The sequence below is a fragment of the Schistocerca serialis genome, chromosome 9 (genome assembly GCF_023864345.2).
Source record: "Schistocerca serialis cubense isolate TAMUIC-IGC-003099 chromosome 9, iqSchSeri2.2, whole genome shotgun sequence".
Lineage (NCBI taxonomy): Eukaryota > Metazoa > Arthropoda > Insecta > Orthoptera > Acrididae > Schistocerca > Schistocerca serialis.
Window position 1 is genome coordinate 324,973,401 of NC_064646.1, and position 17,534 is coordinate 324,990,934.

The 17,534-nt window shown below is 39.3% G+C and overlaps 1 protein-coding gene across 1 annotated transcript in view; it reads left to right on the forward strand.

Annotated features, from left to right (window-relative positions):
- The first annotated feature begins 5,788 nt into the window (after positions 1–5,788).
- LOC126419911 (zinc finger FYVE domain-containing protein 21-like) overlaps positions 5,789–17,534 on the forward strand; it is a 61,321-nt gene continuing 49,575 nt past the window's right edge. The window contains exons 1-3 of the mRNA XM_050087191.1: positions 5,789–6,059; positions 6,139–6,189; positions 6,420–6,588. Coding sequence (XP_049943148.1) covers positions 5,940–6,059; positions 6,139–6,189; positions 6,420–6,588 — 340 coding nt within the window. The 5' untranslated portion in view covers positions 5,789–5,939. The remainder of the gene's footprint in view (positions 6,060–6,138; positions 6,190–6,419; positions 6,589–17,534) is intronic.

The following is a 17,534-nucleotide window of genomic DNA, read 5'->3' on the forward strand; positions in this document are numbered from 1 at the left end:
GCTGAAACCAGATGTAAACAATAATGAAATTCTGAACTCAGATTGGAAGGTATACCGCAGAGGCAGGCTGGACAGTGAAGGGGGAGGCGTGTTTATAGCGATAAAAAGTGCAATAGTATCGAAGGAAATTAACGGAGATCCGAAATGTGAAACAATTTGGGTGAAGGTCACGGTTAAAGCAGGCTCAAACATGGTAATTGGATGTCTCTATAGGCCCCCTGGCTCAGCAGCTGTTGTGAAAGAACACCTGAAGGAAAATTTGGAAAATATTTCGAGTAGATTTCCCCACCATGTTATAGTTCTGGGTGTAGATTTTAATTTGCCGGATATAGACTGGGAGACTCAAACGTTTATAATGGGTGGCGGGGATAAAGAATCCAGTGAAATTTTTTTAAGTGCTTTATCTGAAAACTACCTTGAGCGGTTAAACAGAGAACCGACTCGTCGCGATAACATATTAGACCTTCTGGTGACTAACAGACCCGAACTATTTGAAACAGTTAACACAGAACAGGGAATCAGCGATCATAAAGCGGTTACTGCATCGACAATTTCAGCCGTAAATAGAAATATTGAAAAAGGTAGGAAGATTTTTCTGTTTAGCAAAAGTGACAAAAAGCAAATTTCAGAGTATTTCACGGCTCAACACAAAAGTCTTGTCTCAGGTACAGATAGTGTTGAGGATCAGTGGACAAAGTTCAAAAACATCGTACAATATGCATTAGATGAGTATGTGCCAAGCAAGATCGTAAGAGATGAAAAAGAGCCACCGTGGTACAACGACCGAGTTAGAAAACTGCTGCAGAAGCAAAGGGAACTTCACAGCAAACATAAATATAGCCAAAGCCTTGCAGACAAACAAAAATTACGCGAAGCGAAATGTAGTGTGAGGAGGGCTATGCGAGAGGCGTTCAATGAATTTGAAAGTAAAGTTCTGTGTACTGACTTGGCAGAAAATCATAAGAAATTTTGGTCTTATGTCAAAGCGGTAGGTGGATTGAAACAAAATGTCCAGACACTCTGTGACCAAAATGGTACTGAAACAGAGGATGACAGACTAAAGGCCAAAGTAGTAAATGTCTTTTTCCACAGCTGTTTCTCAGAGGAAGACTGCACTGTAGTTCCTTCTCTAGATTGTCACACAGATGACAAAATGGTAGGTATCGAAATAGACGGCAGAAGGATAGAGAAACAATTAAAATCGCTCAAAAAAGGAAAGCCCGCTGGACCTGGTGGGATACCAGTTCGATTTTACACAGAGTACACGAAAGAACTTGCCCCCCTTCTTGCAGCGGTGTACTGTAGATCTCTAGAAGAGCGTAGCGTTTCAAAGGATTGGAAAAGGGCACAGGTCATCCCCGTTTTCAAGAAGGGACGTCGAGTAGATGTGCAGAACTATAGACCTATATCTCTAACGTCGATCACTTGTAGAATTTTGGAACACGTATTATGTTCGAGTATAATGACTTTTCTGGAGACTGGAGATCTACTCTGTAGGAATCAGCATGGGTTTCGAAAAAGACGATCGTGTGAAACCCAGCTCGCGCTATTCGTCCACGAGACTCAGACGGCCATAGACATGGGTTCACAGTTAGGCTCCGTGTTTCTTGATTTCCGCAAGGCGTTCGATACAGTTCCCCACAGTCATTTAATGAACAAAGTAAGAGCATATGGACTATCAGACCAACTGTGTGATTGGATTGAAGAGTTCCTAGATAACAGAATGCAGCATGTCATTCTCAATGGACAGAAGTCTTTCGAAGTAAGAGTGATTTCAGGTGTGCCGCAGGGGAGTGTCGTAGGACCATTGCTATTCACAATAGCCATAAATGACCTTGTGGATAACATTGGAAGTTCACTGAAGATTTTTGCGGATGCTGCTGTGGTATATCGAGAGGTTGTAACAATGGAAAATTGTACTGAAATGCAGGAGGATCTGCAGCAAATTGACGCATGGTGCAGGGAATGGCAATTGAATCTCAATGTAGACAAGTGTAATGTCCTGTGAATACATAGAAAGAAAGATCCCTTATCATTTAGCTACAATATAGCAGGTCAGCAACTGGAAGCAGTTAATTCCATAAATTATCTGGGAGTAGGCCTTAGGAGTGATTTAAAATGTAGTAATCATATAAAGTTGATCGTCGGTAAAGCAGATGCTAGACTGGGATTCATTGGAAGAATCCTAAGGAAATGCAATCCTGAAACAAAGGAAGTAGGTTACAGTACACTTGTTCGCCCAATGCTTGAATACTGCTCACCAGCATGGGATTCGTACCAGATAGGGTTGATAGAAGAGATAGAGAAGAGAGCAGTGCACTTCATTACAGGATCATTTAGTAATCACGAAAGCGTTACAGAGATGGTAGATACGGGCTTTTGTTGAAGATTCGAGAACATACCTTCAGCGAGGAGTCAAGCAGTATATAGCTCCCTCGTACATATATCTCTCGAAGAGACCATGAGGATAAAATCAGAGAGATTAGAGCCCACACAGAGGCATACCGACAATCCTTCTTTCCACGAACAATACGAGACTGGAATAGAAGGGAAAACTGATAGAAGTACTCAAGGTACCCTCCGCCACACACCGTCAGGTGGCTTGCGGAGTATGGATGTAGATAGATTTTTTTTTTGTTTGGTCATCAGTCTACAGACTGGTTTGATGCGACCCGGCACAAATTCCTTTCCTGTGCTAACCTCTTCATCTCAGAGTAGCACTTGCAACCTACGTCCTCAATTATTTGCTTGATGTATTCCAATCTCTGTCTTCCTCTACAGTTTTTGCCCTCTACAGCTCCCTCTAGTACCATGGAAGTCGTTCCCTCATGTCTTAGCAGATGTCCTATCATCCTGTCCCTTCTCCTTATCAGTGTTTTCCACATATTCCTTTCCTCTCCGATTCTGCGTAGAACCTCCTCATTCCTTAGCTTATCAGTCCATCTAATTTTCAACATTCGTCTATAGCACCACATCTCAAATGCTTCGATTCTCTTCTGTTCCGGTTTTCCCACAGTCCATGTTTCACTACCATACAATGCTGTACTCCAGACGTACATCCTCAGAAATTTCTTCCTCAAATTAAGGCCGGTATTTGATATTAGCAGACTTTAGATAGATAGTAGATACTATCTGTAGGTAGATAGTAGATAGATATTGCAAAATATTAAAGACAGTAATATGGACATCAAAGCAAATATATTACTTGGATAAGATAGTCATATCAGATAACAAAATGAAGACAGTATGGGATATAGGGAAGGAGGAGACCAGTACAACCAGACATGAAGAGGGGCAAATAGTATTAAGAGTAAATGATACGTTGGTGACAGATGTGTATAGTGTTGCAGAACGTTTTAATAAACATTTTATAACTGTTACTGAAAAGATGGATGCTGCAATGGAATACCTCAGACCATACATTTCAAGTAACTTCCATAATATGAATTTGACCCTCACTACCCCAGCAGGAGTAATGTCCATCATAAAATATTTAAAATCAAAAACATCTAGTGGGTATGATGAAATACCAACAAAGTTAATTAAAGAATGTGCTTCTGAGTTATGTAACATATTAAGCCATCTATGTAACCAGTCTTTTAACAGTGGAATATTTCTTGAATGATTGAAATGTCTTGAAGTTAAGCCATTGTTTAAGAAGGGAGATAAAGCAGTAGCATGAAATTTCCATCCAATTTCACTTTTGCCAGCGTTCTCAAAAATTTTAGAAAAGGTAATGTACAATCAGCTTTATAACCATCTTATCACAAATACCATACTGTCAAAGTCGCAGTTCGGATTTCTAAAGGGTTCCGATATTGAGAAGGCTATCTACACTTACAGTGAAAATGCACTTAATTCATTAGACAAAAAATTCTAGGCAACTGGTATATTTTGTGACCTGTCAAAGGCATTTGACTGTGTAAATTACAATATCCTTATAAGTAAATTAGAATATTATGGTGTAACAGAAAATGCTGCAAAATGGTTCAAATCTTATATCTGCGGCACGAAACAAAGAGTGTTATTAGAAAACAGACATGTTTTCAGCGATCAGGCTTCATTCAACTGGGAAATAATTACATGTGGGGTCCCACAAGGTTCCATCTTAGGTCCTTTACTTTTTCTTGTGTATATCAATGACCTTTCATCAGTAACATTACCAGATGGCAAGTTTGTTTTGCTTGCTGATGATACAAACATTGTGATAAATAGCAAATCAAGTGTAGTTTTAGAAAGATCCTCTAATAAAATATTTGTGGACATTAATCACTGGTTACTTCCCAATTCTTTCTCACTGGCTCTGAGCACTATGGGACTTAACATCTATGGTCATCAGTCCTTTGTCACTAAACTTTGAAAAAACACACCACATGCAGTTCAAAACTTGTAAGGGGTGTCCCATGAGTATATGCCTAACATATGATGACAAGCAGAGAGAAGAAGTGGACAGTGTTAAATTCTTGTGATTACAGCATGATAATAAATTCAACTGGGAGTAGCACACCACAGAACTGTTGAAGTGTCTTAACAAATCTTTATTTACAATCCGAATTGTGTCAGACATAGGGGATATAAAAATTAAAAAGCTGGCATACTATGTTTACTTTCGTTCCATAATGTCATATAGGATTATTTTTAGGGTAATTCATCAAGCCAAGCTAAAGTTTTCCAGGCACAAAATCATGCAATAAGAGTTATAGTGGTATGTACTCAAGAACACCCTGCAGAAGCCAGTTGGGGAACTAGGGATACTAACTACTGCTTCCCAATATATTTATTCCTTCTTGAAATTTATCATTAAAAATATAACTTTTTCAAACCAACAGCTCAGTTCATGGAATCAATGCGAGAAATAAGAATAAACTTCACAAGGATTTAAAGTCACTTACTCTTGTGCAAAAAAGTGTGCATTATTCAGAAACACACATTTTCAATAACTTGCCGGCAGCCATAAAAAGCTTAACAACCAATGAAATTCAGTTTAAGAGAAGCCTAAAGGACTTATTGGTGGCCAAATCCTTCTACTCCATTGATGAATTTCTCAGTAGAACCAACTGATTTGTGTGTGTATATATACCATTTCACTGCAGTAATGTGTTCATTGTAAATAAGTATTGTAGTAGATCTATTATATATTTATTACGCTATAAATAAAAAAACATTTATTTAAATTTTAAATTCAGTGCATTAATACGATCGTAGTAAATGAGTGTTTGTAAAATGATTCTTTCATACAGTGTTCATTAAAAAAATGACGATCATTCCACTTGGGACCTGTGGAAGGACATTAGTTTATTTGTTTCAGTTCTAAGTATTTGTTATGCATTATTGTTTTCCTGACATGTTCTACATCCTGGTGGACCTCCTCACTACGGATCAATTGGAATGAAAGTAAAACTAATCTAATTTACACACACACACACACACACACATCACCAAATATAGAGTCAAAAATTTCCCGAAAAATCCTTGAAACTGATTTCCTGTTCCGTTGACAGAGTATGCTATTGATGAAATTGAAATTAGTTTTAAAATCTTTTTGAGTTCCGAGCAACGACGACCAGATTGAATCGACTTTTAGGGAATTTTGAGAATTTATTTGAACTTTAACCGTATTTCACAGTAGTAAAATCGTCCAACAATACACGTCTAGAATAATTAACGAGTAACACGTATCAAAAGTACGTGATACATCGTAAATTATGTGTTCGAAATTTCTGCAGAAATATCGATTTTTCCGTAGAAATAAGGACGACTGTGACTTTCACGTAACTTCAATTTTGTCAGCGACAACTATGTAAATTGACATTCTGAAAATCTGTGGAACAGGTGTTTGCGTGTAGCAACTTTGACATGTTTACATCTTTTGGGTGATATGAAGGTGAGGCTGATTGACGTGTTATCAGTGTGGGAAGTATGAAAAATTGTACAAAAGAATGGAGAAGACAGCACCAAAAAAACTCGTGAAGTCTAAGTCGGGATTACGATTAGTAAATCTCGACGGCAACTTAAGTCCGTTTACTCTGCAGGAACCTTCATGGATACCCGACAGCGAGGTACGGGAATTGCAGTTTGACATAGAAGCGGAAATGAAATACCAAAGAAAGTATGTGAAATAAAATATTTTTGTTTCAGGCAGCACATTGTTCAAACTGCGAAGTCAAGTTCGATATGTTACGCAGAAAGGTACTCATATTGCAGACATTAATTAAGCATATCCGTTATATTGCTGTTGTTAATATATATGTATTTTCATTTGGGAACTGACAGCTGTTACCTCTACATGCACATATTTCCGAGAAATTCTGGGCGGAAAGTTTTTCTTCCACTACATGTGCTGATTAAGTATTCCACCATAAGTAGTGTAATTTTGTTACAATAACAACGAAATGAAAGTATCAAAACTGCGGTTGCAGCATCACTGCCGACGCTGTGGTAACATCTTCTGTAACTCATGCTGTGCTACCAAGTTGGGACTTCCACGTATGGGCTTCGTTGATCCAGTTCGTCTGTGCAAGCCCTGTGCTGATGTAACTGATCGCGAGAACGATTTCTTCAACAATCAGCTGAAGATACTGACAAATGGTGAGTGCTTAACAAAGCCACCTTCTGTTAGAGTGAAAAATAAAAAATCATCGAAAGCAAGTAAATTAGATCTTTTGTGTCATATGAAACTACTGAATAGATTTACATATTCAGTAAACAAGGTAACAAAGTAACGTCGTATCTTAAAGAACAACTCAAAATAATTACCTCTAGACAAGTACATGTAAGAGAACTGTGGCCTCGTTTAGAAGAATGGTTCTCAAAGTACTGGACATAAACCTGGTAGAGCAGTCAATGTGATAGGAGATACCCTCCGTGGTATAGTCTTTGTGAGAAAACTTCTTTTAAATAGAGACTATTCAAATGTGCAAAACAAAGCATAGAGCTATATATAGATACGCTGAATGAAACACCTTTGCCTGTCAGCAGAACAATTCAAGAAGTCTTCAATGATTACCATGTCATCTCACACAAAATGCAAAAGAAGTTGAAGTTATGTATTGGGCCGGCTTCCCCCGATGAAATCTTGGCTGCAGTGACAGATGACATGCACTGCAGCCAAGATCCAAATTAAGTGGAAGGTGACAGTTGAGTTCTGAGATGATGAAGCCAATGCCTGTGAAAGGAGAAATCCTGGCCATATGTAAAAGACTTCATTGGTGCCGAAGTTAGTGTCCAGATGTAGGAAATCAAAAGAAAATTAATGAACTGTTATTTTTAGTTGGTTGGTTGGTTGTTTTGGGGAAGGAGACCAGACAGTGAGGTCATCAGTATTATCGGATTAGGGAAGGACGGGAAGGAAGTCGGCCGTGCTCTTTGAAAGGAACCATCCTGACCTTTGCCTGGAGCGATTTAGGGAAATCACGGAAAACCTAAATCAGGATGGCTGGACGCGGGATTGAACCGTCTTCCTCCCGAATGCGAGTCCAGTGTCTAACCACTGCGCCACCTCGTTCGGTGTTATTTTTAGCTGCGTCTTTACAAAGAGAGATATAGAAGGGGTATCCTAGTTTAATTCTCATGGCATTACGAAGATTGATGACACAGGCACTAGCACTCATGGTGTTGAGGAACAGATGAGTTTGCTCCCATGGTAACAACGATTTATTTTAGATCCCCTGCACTAAAAACTGTGCACAGTGGTGGGAAGAAAGGACAGATTGAACACATCTACAAGAAGGGTATCAGAAGAGATCCACTAAACTACGAACAGATATCATTAACATCCAGCTGTTGTAGAATTCTAGAACATATTCTGAGCTCCATTGTAATGAGGTATTTTCAAATGGAATTACCTTCATGCTAACGACCATTCCTGAATATTTTGAAACCATTGCTCTTGAGAAACCCAACTCAGGCTTTTCTCACATGATATTCTGGAAACATGGATCAAAGCAATTAAGCAGCAGCAGTATTTCTTGACTTCAGTAAAGATTTTTACTCTACTACATGGCAATGTTCATTATAACAAGTATGATTGTAAGACGGTATCAAACAAAATTTCTGGCTGGTTGAGGGTTTATAGGTAGAAAGGGTACAGCATGTTATTTTGGATGGAAATTCATAAGTAGTAGTAGAAATAACTTAAGTCAGGCATTACTGAAAATTAAACTAGCAGGACAACCATGGGAAACTGGGGATTTAGGGCAGCGACAAGCTAAATATACAACAATAAAAAAATGCCGCACAATCCCAAAACAAACAATATAAAAAAAACCAAAATCATGGTATTCCCTTAAACCAACCTTGACCAATGCAGCTCAACCACAACTGAACCAACTCCTACAACTATGAAACATAGAACAAAAAGACCATCACCTCAACAACCCAAAAATCAGACACCACTACATCAATTAAAACAGTCAACCTGCCATAAATACACAGAACTTCACAGTTACTTTAGAATATAGCCAAAACAAAAATTACTTACCAACAACAGATTGTGGTGATAAAATCTATATTGACAACCCCAAGCACACAAGTGCGCGCGCGCGCCCACACACACACACACACACACACACACACACACACACACACACACCAAAAAATAAAAAAAAAACCTCGTAAACCACCAACAGCCTACCATCCATTAACCAACCTCAAACCACACACATCACCCCCCACCCCCAAACAAAGAGCACAAAATAAACCAAAATCAATCACAACTTACAAATCAACAAAAACTGCAACCAAACTGGTCTTCTACAACATAATCATAAAACAATCCCCCCCCCCCCTCCCCACACCCACACAATCCCAACCCCCTCAACTCACCACCCTCTGCCTATACATCTTACCCACAGCCCTAAAAAGATGCAAAAAATTAAATAATCTCCAAGGACACTCTTCAACCAGCAATACTCCTCTAAATGGGATTGCAAGTTGGAAGAGCACCTCTTCCCCCTTCCTGTAACTGAGTAAATTGTCCCGCCCCCCCCTGCCCAGAAAAAAAAAAAATCCTCAATCATACTGGTACATGCCCCATTTTCTTGATATTTAAATTGAATACTGTGATTAACAACTAAATGCTCATAACCCCTCTTCTCCAACTACCTATAGGATGAAAATGCATCTGAAACTATAGTGCTCCCTCCCTCAATATATTCTTCCATCAAACCCACCAATTCCCTCTTAGTATGGGCCTCCAAAACCCTAAAAGCACAATCAGCACCCCCCCCCCCCCCCCCCGCCCCTCCTCCCACCCACCGCAAAATAACAGCCCTCCACACCCACAGATCAACCTGAGAACTACCCCTCCCATACTTTCTCTTACCAGACTTAGATTCGTTGATATCAACGACCATACCTGGCCCATCCAACTTCCCTTTATATTTAACATACTCAGAACAAACCTCTCGACAAAAAGAAAACCAATTGAACACTATTCTCTCACTCACACCAGTCTTATGTGCATAAAAACTGATAGAGCCCCTATAACAAAAATAAGTCGGCAAACATTCTCCTTCATGGGCAACCTACAGGGTGTTTCAAAAATGACCGGTATATTTGAAACGGCAATAAAACCTAAACGAGCAGCGATAGAAATACACCGTTTGTTGCAATATGCTTGGGACAACAGTACTTTTCAGGCGGACAAACTTTCGAAATTACAGTAGTTACAATTTTCAAGAACAGATGACGCTGCAAGTGATGTGAAAGATATAGAAGACAACGCAGTCTGTGGGTGCGCCATTCTGTACGTCGTCTTTCTGCTGTAAGCGTGTGCTGTTCACAACGTGCAAGTGTGCTGTAGACAACTTGGTTTATTCCTTAGAACAGAGGATTTTTCTGGTGTTGGAATTCCACCGCCTAGAACACAGTGTTGTTGCAACAAGACGAAGTTTTCAACGGAGGTTTAATGTAACCAAAGGACTGAAAAGCGATACAATAAAGGACTGTTTGAAAAATTTCAACGGACTGGGAACGTGACGGATGACCGTGCTGGAAAGGTAGGGCGACCGCGTACGGCGACCACAGAGGGCAACGCGCAGCTAGTGCAGCAGGTGATCCAACAGAGGCCTCGGGTTTCCGTTCGCCGTGTTGCAGCTGCGGTCCAAATGACGCCAACGTCCACGTATCGTCTCATGCGCCAGATTTTACACCTCTATCCATACAAAATTCAAACGCGGCAACCCCTCAGCGCCGCTACCATTGCTGCACGAGAGACATTCGCTAACGATATAGTGCACAGGATTGATGACGGCGATATGCATGTGGGCAGCATTTGGTTTACTGACGAAGCTTATTTTTACCTGGACGGCTTCGTCAATAAACAGAACTGGCGCATATGGGGAACCGAAAAGCCCCATGTTGCAGTCCCATCGTCCCTGCATCCTCAAAAAGTACTGGTCTGTGCCGCCATTTCTTCCAAAGGAATCATTGGCCCATTTTTCAGATCCGAAACGATTACTGCATCACGCTATCTGGACATTCTTCGTGAATTTGTGGTGGTACAAACTGCCTTAGACGACACTGCGAACACCTCGTGGTTTATGCAAGATGGTGCCCGGCCACATCGCAAGGCCGACGTCTTTAATTTCCTGAATGAATATTTCGATGATCGTGTGATTGTTTTGGGCTATCCGAAACATACAGGAGGCGGCGTGGATTGGCCTCCCTATTCGTCAGACATGAACCCCTGTGACTTTTTTCTGTGGGGACACTTGAAAGACCAGGTGTACCGCCAGAATCCAGAAACAATTGAACAGCTTAAGCAGTACATCTCATCTGCATGTGAAGCCACTCCGCCAGACACGTTGTCAAAGGTTTCGGGTAATTTCATTCAGAGACTACGCCATATTATTGCTATGCATGGTGGATATGTGGAAAATATCGTACTATAGAGTTTCCCAGACCGCAGCGCCATCTGTTCTTGAAAATTGTAACTACTGTAATTTCGAAAGTTTGTCTGCCTGAAAATGTACTGTTGTCCCAAGCATATTGCAACAAACGGTGTATTTCTATTGCTGCTCGTTTAGTTTTTATTGCCATTTCAAATATACCGGTCATTTTTGAAACACCCTGTAGATTTCTTGAACCAGGTACCACATCTAATCCACTGCCAGATACCCCGCTAACACTCCACACATAATCGTCCCTGGTCCAAGATGCCATAACTCTTGTAAGACTCATATTATTACCACAAATAATCTGCAATCAGCCCAAATAACTGCAGAAATTTAATAATAGACATAATGTTCTCACCCATCTCGGCATGCAATGATGCACTATTAAAATTCACAGTCATATTCATCTCCAACAACAGAAGCCATACAACAATTTAAACTTCTTTCTGCACAACAAACAGTAAAGTAATAAGACCCAACAAAAAAGTCAAATGCATAAAAAAATTATTAATAATTCAGTGAAAACACTTCCAAACCACATTATACCATCAACTATGTACACACACAACAATGTTGCAATTGTCAAAACCAAACCACAAATGAACCCAATACAACCGGTTACGCTCGGCACATATACATACGCCACCATCAAACTCAACAAGACATCATCTACAAACACAGGCAACTCAAAAACTCTGCGCTGTAGTGATGTCACACAAAACACCACCATTATGTCACGGTTCAAAGCAGACGGTTGGATTCGGACACTTCTGTTGACCCCTTAAGTCATGCACCAGTGAAGTGTATTGGGACCCTTGCTTGTCATGTTTTATATTGATGACCTGGCAGACAATAGTAATCTTGCAGATGATACAGATAACTTTTAATGAAGTACTATCTGAAAAAAGCTACACGGATGTTCAGTCATATTCTGAAAAGATTTCAAAGTGGCACAAAGGTAGGAAACTTTCTTTAAATGAACAGAAATGTAAAATTGTGCACTTGATAAAATACAAAACTTTGGTATCCTGTAATTACAGTATCAGTGAGTCACAATTTGAATCAGTCAATGAAGACAAATACTTAGGTGGAACAGTTTGTATAGATATGAAGTGCAATGTTCACATAGGCTCAGTCATAGATGACAGACTAGATTTCATTGGCAGCACTCTGAAAGTGCAGTCTGTCTGTGAAGTAGACTACTTTACAAAACACCTGTGCATCTCAGCTTAGGATATTGCTCAAATGTATGAAATGTGGTCTAACAGGAAATATTGCATGTTTACAGAAAAAGACAGCAAGAATGGTAACAGGTTTGTTCGACATGTGGGAGAGTATCGAGGGGTGCAAAGAACTTACAAGCAGGCCCTTGAAGGTATACAGATATTACCCTGAGAAGTGCTAATTACAAAGTTTCAAAACTGGTTTTAAATCACGACTTTAGGAATATACTACAAGCCCCTACATATCACTTCCATAGGTGTCATGAGGACAAGATTAATTAAGCACTCAGAGAGATATTTAAACAGTTGTTCTTTTCCTACTCCATACGTGGATGGAAAGGGGAAAAGCTATAATAACTGGTACAGTGCGACATATCCTCTGTAATGCTCTTCACAGTGCTTTGCAGAGTATGGATGTAGATGTAGATACCTAGTAGGACTAACAGAAGATATGCATATTCAAAGAAAGGCAGCATGCTAGTTTGATGGTAATGCTGAAATCTCTGAATGGCAGATTCGTAGATGGATAGCAGTTATGTCACTTAGAGTTTCAGGAACCAGCATTAACCCGTATTCAATACGTGATAGGAACTAGAAGAAACATTTGCATGTGACACAATGCTTAACTCTCTCACTTGCCCTTCATACTTCCAAAGTTATAAATGCTAATTAACCAATAGAAATGCTTATTGTTTGCTGTACATTGTGTTGTTAGCAGTTGCTATGGTTAATTTTGGAATGGGGCCCAACTACATTGATTGTTGTAAGAGGTTTTTTTCCCCATCTGAGAAGTTTACTTACAGCAAGTGATGTTATGTTGGTAACTTGTAACACAGTAGTTTGAGATTACTAGTTACCAACTTTCTGACACACAGTTTTAATATACCAGGAAGTTTCACAACAGTGTGCACTCTACTGCTGAGTGATAGATTCATTCTGGATGCTTCTCAGTTTCATACAACATTGTTTGTAGTTCAGAATTAAATGTGAGTTTCCAAGGTGACTAAAACTGTTCATAAGACCTTATATATTTTGCATTTCTTCTGTGGCAATTACAATGTTATTTATGTCAGCAGGGAACAGTTCAGTTTTATCAGATCTCAGATTAGATAACTTGTGGAAAAAAGGCCCGTTTATTCACTTGAAACCATACGCTTTGTGTCCAGTCCACTAAGTGCCCACAGTGGGGATGATGTAAAACTTCGACACTGCAGGTGTTCCTTGAACCAGTGATAGGTGTCTCAGACATGTATTGCTATTTAAAGTATTAGCTAAAACTAGCTGCTGGGTAGTGTAAGATGAAGAGTGGCCACTATTTTCTCTTAATATGCATGTCAGGTAATATGTAACTACCATAATTATTAAAAGTTTTTGCAGATTAGCACTAGTTATAAGTTACTGTTAGTAAATATGTCTGTAGGCTTTTGTGGCAATTTCCATTGAAGGTAAAATCTTCTGGGTTGTTATGCTGCATTATATTTCTTCCGTATGATCGATGCTTTGACACCTCTGCTGGTATCTTCTGGGTGTGGTGTCCATGGTTCACTGAATACTGTTAGTTTAGTGTACTTTACAGAAGTAGCCTGCAATGGGTGCTTCTGCCTGTTCATGTATAGCTTGATTTAGCAAAACTGACATACTGTCTTTAGAGAAAATCCACACTCACTACCTTTGCAGCATATTTTATTGTCCATCTGGATTGCTTTTATTTTTAAAATGTATTTTATTGTGTATCATAGAATGTAAATTTTGCTGATAGTTGGATGGGTTACTCTGAAGACTCATCATGTGGTATTAAAACTGTTCATTTTAAAAATGAAAGCAGTCTGGATGGATAATGAAATCTGTTGCATGACTTGATTTGTTTCACATCCCTAAAGGCTCTCATTCGTGGTGGTTTTTATGGGTCAATATGTGGAAGTGAATGAATATTTTGAAATTTATTGAGGGTTGTCAGGTGTCTTGCCAGCCACACATTGGCAGTGAATGGTGTATTTGTGCTTGAGCTCATCTCCTACTTCTGGGAGACTCCTGTCACTCTTTGTTCCTTGCTTCCTTGACCCAAATGGTAACTGCATAATAAACATGTAGCATATATTTGACAAAAATTTCTACTGTGTAATATTGCAAGATGCCTTTATATCCAGCAAGTTGTTTGTCCTGTCAAAGGTTCTACGATAATGGTTTTTAGGCCATATATGTTGGATGCAATAGGGTAACAATAATTTGCACTTGTATAAACACTGGAAGAGAGCAAGTGCTGATCTAGAATCCAATAACATGATCAGTTCTTTCACTTATTGGCAAGATGCTGGAGACATTGTAGCTTTGCTATTGTAATAGTGTTGTCTCGAGGCAGAACGCTAACAATATTTGTTTCACTTCTACATAATTTTTTTGGATTGTACATTGCGGTGACATACTGAATTGAATTGTTGTCTAGTCCAGGATGTAGGTTAAGTTGAAACCCAAGAAATTAATTATAGATTATGGAACCAGTGAATGTGATTTCATGAAAATAACTATAAAGGTAGAGCCACACATCATGGAACAAGATTTCAAAACGTTCCGTAATGTGTTTCAAATGACGGCATTCTGATAGGCTGTCAGCAGAATGGAACAGATATTTATGCCAAGGTTTCTCAGAAAATAAGTTTTGACAGTGATATTTGTGTGGGGGATGATAACATTGTCTGCACTCATGTTATATAAGTGGATTTTGTGCATTTGAGCCTTTTTAGTCTGCATTTTATTGTATACTTTGTTCTTTCTCACACATTGGAGAGGTTCTAGGACAACATGGATGTCTGTCCAATGTGTGTTATTGAGCAGGACTCAAGCACTGAGTGTTCTATATAAATATAATTATCTATATATGGTTATAATTATCTATATAGATATTATTAATAAATTTGTGTGGCTTACTGGCCTGGTGCAAGATTTTCTGTTGGACACCCTTTGTGTGATCTGTGTGTCTTCAGCCTGCCCCAGTTGTCCAACTGAACAAGTGGGGCGTACAGTTTAATGTGAAGTATGAATCACATATTGTACCTCGTGGCACTTCATATCATTGACAGGTGAAGACTAGTCAAAGCAAAGACTGAAATATCTGTGGTCCATCCGAGATTTGTTCCTGTGACCTCTGGGTTTCCTGCCACGTGCTTTACCACTGGATCACCCTGCCCAACCTATGTACAGATAAATCTGTAGGTTTGATGAGCAAGTTTGCGAATATCAGATTATGTGGCTTATTTGACCGTATCTTGTGATGACGTTGGCTTAGAAGCTAAAAATTATATACATCACCACGGGACATACATCTCTACCCGTTCCTGAGAAAAAGGCTCCTAGCAAATGGACAGAAGCAGGTGGGCAACAAACAACAAAAAAATATTTTTGTGATATAATTACAAATTAACAATTTTAGAAGTTTTTCCTTTACTTACACTGTGAAACCGTGCTCCTTGGCAAAATTTGTTTCAACGAAAACAGGAAGGCTTTGATGAGTGAGTTTGTGAGTATCAAAATAAGTGACATAAATGGTCATATCTTTTGATTGCATTGAATTAGAAGCTTAAATTTTTGACTCTGCCAAGAGATCATAGACCGTAGTATGTGACATAAATTTCAATTTGATACCTCTACCCATTCTTGACTCTTAACTGTTGGACAGACAAACAACAAAGTGAACCTATGTTTCTGTTTTTACTGATTGATGTACGGAACCCTAGAAGCCAATTATTTTTTATGTTATTTGGTAATTAGAAATAGAAAGCAATTGAACAGACATGATAAAAGGTCATACATATTGCCTTGTAAATATTGTGTAATGTGTTTGTATGTATATATTTTCTCTAGTAAACAGATGTTGAGGTTTTGGAATGTTTGGATAGCACTTTTTCTGTTCTTCAGTTTCCAGCAGTTTACCATACAAACTTTATCAATAGCGTCTGCTATGAATTTTGCTTTCACTGTTAATAAATTCTATTATTTCTAGTTCTTTAATTCTGGTAGTACATTCTGATTCTGTTACACAGGTTGTATCTCGTAACCTACTATCACTGTTGGGTACTGGAGGAGGAGGGGGGGGGAGATTAGTGTTTAATGTCCCGGCAACAAGGTCATTAGAGATGGAGCATCTACATCTACTTAGTGGTGACTTTGTCTTGATGTTCCATCTAGTATGAATACACCATGATTTAACAGTGACATCAGCTTCAGTTCTGTTGACATCCATTGTTAATTGGCCATAATTATTATGACCTGTAATTTATGCATGTTAAATTTATATGAGTTACTCATGTCTGCCATTGAGATAACATCGAGTCGTCAAAGTGGAAATCAGGGATGCTGATGTTATTTGGAGAAACTGATATATAATGTTTTTAAAGTTAGCCATTTTTGCAGAATGGAGTATTTGTGATGGAATCTGGAGTTGATGCGAGGGGCACAGCAGCACTTTCATTGTCCAGGAGTCGTCATTGGATGCCTTAGTTTGTGTGACAGTGAATAGTGGAACTGTGTTTTGCATTGCAAGTAACTGGGAACAGTCCAATAGTCATCAGATCTGTCCTAAATTTGTGTGGCACTGAAGAATGAAACTATGTTTTATACTGCAAGTTACGTGAAAAAAGTTGTGTATAAATCAAGAAACAATCAGGAAACTATATGAAAATAGTAACTGTTCCGACAGAAAAGATATCAATGATGACCGTGCAGCTTTTCTTAGAAAGAAATGATAATTAATCGAATCCTTTAGCTGCCAACAGGTGTTGTTGATATAACCTAGTGGGAACAGTTGAAAATGTGTGCCCCAACTGGGATGAATTTAGGTTGTGGACAGTTGGGCATGTGGGTCTCATGGGAAGCGTGCAAGGGATAAGTCCCTGCAGTCGCGCTATCCTCTGTGCCCTCGGTGGCTCAGATGGATAGAGCATCTGCCATGTAAGCAGTAGATCCTGGGTTCGAGTCTCGGTCGGGGCACAATTTTAGGACAATTTTACGAAAGAGTGGTTGACGTATAAAGGAGGCCACATGAAGGACACTGGTGCAACCTATTCTTGAGTACTGCTGGAGTGTTTGGGATCCTTACAGGTCGGATTGAAGGAAGACATGGAAGCAATTCAGAGGCAGGTTGCTAGGTTTGAACAACACATACGTGTTACAGAGATACTTCGGGAACTCAAATGGGAATTCCTGCAGGAAAGGCAATGTTCTTTTTGAAAAATTTAGAGAACTGGCATTTGAGGCTGACTGCGAAATGATTCTACAGCCACCAACATACATTGCGCGTAAGGACCACAAAGATAAGATACGGGGAAATTAGTGCTCCTACAGAGGTGTACAGATAGTCGTTTTTATCTCGCTCTATTTGCGAGTGGAACAGGAGGGGAAATGACAAGTAGTGGTACAGGGT